This window comes from Lipotes vexillifer, unplaced genomic scaffold (assembly GCF_000442215.2).
Source record: "Lipotes vexillifer unplaced genomic scaffold, Lipotes_vexillifer_v1.1 scaffold34, whole genome shotgun sequence".
Taxonomy (NCBI): domain Eukaryota; kingdom Metazoa; phylum Chordata; class Mammalia; order Artiodactyla; family Lipotidae; genus Lipotes; species Lipotes vexillifer.
Genome location: NW_006776832.1, coordinates 283,303 through 289,302, shown reverse-complemented (window position 1 = coordinate 289,302; position 6,000 = coordinate 283,303). Strand labels below are relative to the sequence as shown.

The 6,000-nt window shown below is 40.8% G+C and overlaps 1 protein-coding gene across 1 annotated transcript in view; it reads left to right on the top strand.

The window, feature by feature from the left end:
- Positions 1-6,000, top strand: part of HERC3 (HECT and RLD domain containing E3 ubiquitin protein ligase 3) — a 134,742-nt gene that overhangs the window by 90,369 nt on the left and 38,373 nt on the right. Inside the window, exons 20-21 of the mRNA XM_007450674.1 lie at positions 408-474; positions 2,173-2,255. Of these exons, the coding sequence (XP_007450736.1) occupies positions 408-474; positions 2,173-2,255 (150 nt within the window). The remainder of the gene's footprint in view (positions 1-407; positions 475-2,172; positions 2,256-6,000) is intronic.

The window sequence follows — 6,000 nt, the reverse complement described above, 5'->3', positions numbered from 1 at the left end:
GGTTTTTTTTTTTTTTTTTTTTTTTTTATGGTAAGAGGATTTTTCTACTAATGCATATGGGTAAAGCAAAGGACCGCTGCAAGACCGTCTCCTCATGTATCTACTTCTGAGGAATACCAGAGTTAACACATGTGTCAGATGTGACTCCATCAGAATTTCTTCATAAATTCAGTAAGATTTGTCAGTAGGAAGAGAGGATGATTAATGAGCGTCTTACAAGTTCACTGCCATATTTCTTTTCAAGATACAGTTAACATGATTTTCTGTCAGTCTGGATTTATGTTCATTCTAGAATCTTCTTGTATAGCATTTCCTTGCAGACAGTCTGGTGGGCATGTGACTGAGATAGAAACACTATTGCCATGTCTGATTTGCCTCATTTCCTTTCTCTGTCAATCTGTGATTAGGAGTCTTCAAGAACTTTTAGATTACCCTGGGGAAGATATTGAGGAGACTTTCTGCCTCAACTTCACGGTAAGGATTTCCACAGTTTACTCGTGACTGTAGCTGTCTCTTTCATCATGCTTATAAGTCACAATTAACATTAATTTTTCTCCAAATCAAAGAACAAATTCAGAGACTTCTCTGAACCAAATTATTGTAGTCATAGTGTCTTTTTTTATTTTTATTTTAAAAATTTTATTTATTTATTGGCTGCATTGGGTCTTCGTTGCTATGTGCTGGCTTTCTCTAGCTGCGGCGAGTGGGGGCCACTCTTCGTTGTGGTGTGCAGGCTTCTCATTGTGGTGGCTTCTCTTGTTGCGGAGCACGGGCTTTAGGCACACGGGCTCAAGTAGTTGTGGCATACGGGCTTAGCTTGGCATGTGGGATCTTCCCAGACCAGGGCTTGAACCTGTGTTCCCTGCATTGGCAGGTGGATTCTTAGCCACTGCGCCACCAGGGAATTCCCTTTAGTGTCTTTTTAAAAATCAAAGTATAGTTGCTATATAATATTATATCAGTTACAGGTGTACAATATAGTGATTCACAATTTTTAAAGGTTATACTCCATTTATAGTTATTGTAAAATATTTGCTATATTCCTCATGTTGTACAGTATGTCTTTGTAGCTTATTTTATACCTAATAGTTTGTACACCTTAGTCCCCTACTGCTATACTGTCCCTACCCTCTTCCCTCTCCCCACTGGTAACCACTAGTTTGTTCTCTAAATCTGTGAGTCTGCTTCTCTTTTGTTAGATTTACTAGTTTGTGTTTTTTAGATTCTATGTACAAGTGACATCGTACAGTATTTGTCTTTCTCAGTCTGACTTATTTCATTTAGCATAAAACCCTCCAAGTTCATCCATGTTGCTGCAAATGGCACAATTTCCTTCTTTTTTATGGCTGAGTAGTATTCCATTGTGTACATGTGTCACATCTTATTTACCCATTCATCTGCTGATGGACACTTAGGTTGCTTCTGTATCTTGGCTATTGTAAATAATGTTGCTGTAAACATTGGGGTGCATGTATTTTTTCGAATTACTGTTTTTGTTTTTTTCAGATATATACTCAGGAGTAGAATTGGTGGGTCATATGGTAGTCAGAGTGTCTTGAATGTTACAGGAGTTCAGTAAATGTGTTGAATAAATGAATGAATGATTAATCTATATAATTGAGAAAATTACTGAAGCATTATTCCTCTTTACTCCTATACATATAATTTCTAGAGTTCATATCATTTTCTCTTGGATTGCATTTATTGGCAACTCCATGTCTTGGCATATATACACTACCAAATGTAAAATAGATAGCTAGTGGGAAGTAGCCGCATAGCACAGGGAGATCAGCTTGGTGCTTTGTGACCAGCTAGAGGGGTAGGATAGGGAGGGTGGGAGGGAGATGCAAGAGGGAGGGGATATGGGGATATAGGTATATGTATAGCTGATTCACTTTGTTATACAGCAGAAACTTAACACACCATTGTAAAGCAACTATACTCCAATAAAGATGTTAAAAAAAAAACAGTAATGAAGAAAAATAAAAAGATATCTTTTAAGGTCCCAGTGTTCTCTGACTCAGGTTCCCTTTCTCCTCCTGAGAATGTTCTGTGGTAATAAGTAGTCATTAAGCTACATTTGTTCCTAAAGCTTCTCTCAGTCATTTGGGGTCTAGAAAGATAAGTGGTCTACAAAATTGAAATGTTTCTTTCTTCCCCCCTTAAATATAGATTTGTCGAGAAAGCTATGGCGTGATTGAACAGAAGAAGCTGATACCTGGGGGAGACAGAGTGGCTGTGTGCAAGGAGAACAGGTTAGTCCTGACCCTGGACCGTGCACATGTTACTTCATTTCTCTGTACTTTTCCTTTTAAGACCAAGACTGAAGTTAAATTTTCATCCCTTCTTCCGAGGGAGTAAGGGTGCAAAGGCAACTTTAGGGGTGTAATAGTAGAGGAGGCAGCAGACCTGGGTTCAGGAGATAACTGTTGTAGTTCTGCATCTCTGTCTTAACTGGCTTTGACCCTGAGCAAATCACGTAAACTCTCTGATCTCAGTTTCTCATCTGTCAAATGGGGGTTATAATAACTGTCCTGCCTCCCTCATGGAATGGTTGTGAGACTAAAGTGAGATAATTTATAGGAGAACATCTTGGCATGAAAGAACTCCCAGCATTTAGCACAAAGTTTCCAGTATCCAGCAGAGTGACTGGCATAAAAATGCTCCAAAAAATGTGTTGAATAAGCGAATGTTGTAAAGATGCTTTACTATTATTGTGGTTTTATTGCTGAAGAATTTGTAATGCAGGTTTTAAACTAAATTCTTTCTGCCTCATGAAAATTAATCCAAGTATATCTGATTTTTCAGGATGGTTTTCTCTGTGTTATCCCTTTGGAGGAGAAAAAAAATTCAATTTTGTTTGCTTTTGAATTAAATTATGAGTGAGGTTGTTGGCCATCTGCATATTAATCAATTCAGTTTACAAGCACTGAGTGTCTGCCATATGCCAGGCCTATTGCTGAGTATAGGAAATAAGTAACTTTTATCCTCAAGACTAGCTGGGAAGGGGCGGTGTAATGAATGATTGCAGTAGATTATGGTGCGTGTGATAGGAAAGTGATAGGCCAAGTGCCAGGGAACCAGGCGGAGAGGCCATAACACTTTGACCAGACACTGAAGAGGGAAAACATTTTAGACACAGGGAATAATATGAGTCAGACTCTCAAATTTAACACATGCCAGAGAATGATGAGTATTTGTGGGGCGGGGGTTAGGGTGCGGATGGAGGGTGGGTGCAGTAGTATTGGGGTGGAGCTTGTCAAGACCTTGAATGGGTCTGCAGTGGGACATGGTTGATCTCCGTTTGAGTGATGACTGGTGGCCATATGGAAGTCGGCCACGTGTGGAGGGGCCCATTACAAGGCTGTTGAGGTATAGCTCAAGGGCAAGGTGGTAAGGGCCAAAGTGAAGGTAGCAGGGATACGGAGCCGGCTACGTGTTTATGTAATCAGCAGGAGCTAGTGTCTCGTTATATACAGATGGTACTAGAGAGTCATGTAATTTTTTTTTTTTAATCTATTTATTTATTTATTTATGGCTGCATTGGGTCTTTGTTGCTGCGCATGGGCTTTCTCTAGTTGCGACGAGCTGGGGCTACTCTTTGTTGCAGAGCACGGGCTTCTCAATGCGGTGGCTTCTCGTTGCGGAGCATGGGCTCTAGGCGTGCGGGCTCAGTAGTTGTGGCACACGTGCTTAGTTGCTCCACGGCATGTGGGATCTTCCCGGACCAGGGCTCGAACACCCATGTCCCCTGCATTGGCAGGCGGATTCTTAACCACTGCGCCGCCAGGGGAAGTCCCGAGAGGCACGTATTGATAACAACTCTGAGGCTTCTAATTTGGAGAGCTGACCTATAGGAAACAGAATCTGTAGCGCAGGGTGGAGGGGTAAGAGTTCTATTTTGTATGGGTTGATTTTGACACGTCTGTGTGATACCTAGGTGATGTTGTTTAGAGCTGAAAATTTATGTCTATCATCGAGAGGTCTTTTTTTAAAATCAATTCATAGTTGTTTTTTTTAGGTAGGATGTTTTCTTTTTCTTTTTTGCATTTAAAATTTTAATAGTCTTTAAAGGTTACTTCCCATTTACAGTTAATACAAAATATTGGCTGTATTCCCATATTGTACAGTACAGCCTTGAACCTATCTTACACCAGGTAGTTTGTACCTCCCACTTCCCACCCCCTATGTTGCCCCTCCCCCCGACAGGTAACCATAGTTTGTTCTCTGTGTCAGGGAGTCTGCTTCTTTTTTGTTATATTCGCTAGTTTGTTGTATTAGAAGAGAAGTCTTGTATCAGTAGTTTATTTGTTCACTTTATGCCAGAGTCTTCATGACCAGTGAACTTGAGGTTGCCTACACAAGGGAAAAAAGTGGTGAAATAAATAAAAAACAAGGACAGGGAAAATGTGTGTTCTTAGATGAGTTGTATGTATTAGAATAGAAAGTAGACTCCTGAGATGAGGATTTAGGGACCGTTAGCACATTAGCTAGAGACACAACTTCTTGGCTTAAAGAAGCGGTAGGGGTGAGGAAAGACGAGGGAGTGGCAGTCTCCACTTGGGAGGGTTGTGAGCGAGGGAAGCCTTCTGGAAGCAAGGGTTCGTTGAAGCTATGGAAAAAGTTACAGATGAAGAGAAGTTGTATGCTGTTTTAAGCATGTTGGGAAATTAAAGCTAATTCACTCTGGGTGTTAGTTGGCTTCTTACTGTAAATAGTTGCAAAGATGCAAACAGAGATCCTATGAAATTCACTCTATCCAAGTGACGTATATTGGTTTCCTCCCATAAGTTTTCCCTTTGGAAAACAGGAATGATAGAAAAACTGACAGGCCTCTTCTTCCATCCTTTTACATGTTTAAAGATAGCTAGAAGCCAAAGTGGTCTAATGTAACATTCAGTAATCTTTTTTGTCATGTAAACCTTCCAGACTATCCAGGAAGCCTCAGCTTTGGGGAAAGTGTGAGCTCTAATACCAGAATTAAGTAAAATAATCCAGAAGTTGCTAAGTACCCAACAGAATGGCTTCAGATGATGAAATTATCTTGACTCTGGGAATCTAATATAGAGGCTAGTCTTGTCTCAAGTAGGTGTTTCAATTGAAACTCTAACTTGATAAGAATCTTTTGGAGCTGAAAGCACTGTCCTTTCTTTATCTACATAATGTTGGTATTTTTGTAACAGCAGATGATTTGTTTAATAAGAACAGTCTCATTATTCCGTAGAGTCTGATAATGTTTTTATTTTATTTAGTTTTAATTTTTAAATATTTATTTATTTATTTGGCTGCGATGGGTCTTCGTTGTGGCACGTGGGATCTTCGCTGCAGCATGTGGGATCTTTAGTTGAGGCATGTGGGATCTTTAGTTGCGGCATGTGAACTCTTAGTTGCCGCATGTGGGATCTAGTTCCCTGACCAGAGATCGAACCTGGGCCCCCTGCCTTGGGAGCGCGGAGTCGCAGCCACTGCGCCACCAGGGAAGTCCTTGATACTGTTTTTAGAATTGGGGAATTTATGGCAGATCATAAGGTGGCTTTGTGGGTCCAGGTGATTTCTCTTCCCTCCTGGTTTTGATGATTGCTCTATTACATATGTATGTATGTGTGTACGTAGATACATCTACAGCCTTTAGTCTTTCAAAGGATGTCTGAGCTTTTGCGTCAGATTTCAGACACGACAGTGTGTGCATCATTTGTTAGGAGCTAACAGTGGGCTGGGCAGGCAGCCTGAGGAAGGGCATATTCAGAATTTCTTCACATTCTGGTGAGTCATCCTAATGCGCTGTGTGTTAGGTACACCGGGTGGGGGAAAGAGCCATGTCGTGTGGGCATAGGTGATTTGTGATGTAGTCTGCAGAAGAGGCAGTTGTTGGGACTTTTCTTTTTCATATCTTTATAAAATTACCGCTCTTGGAGTACTTTTTGTCTCTGCCCTTTTTGCTCTCTGTCTCTTTCCGGGTCTGAGCTTTTCTCTTTCTGTCTCTCTGCTTCTCTCTCTCTC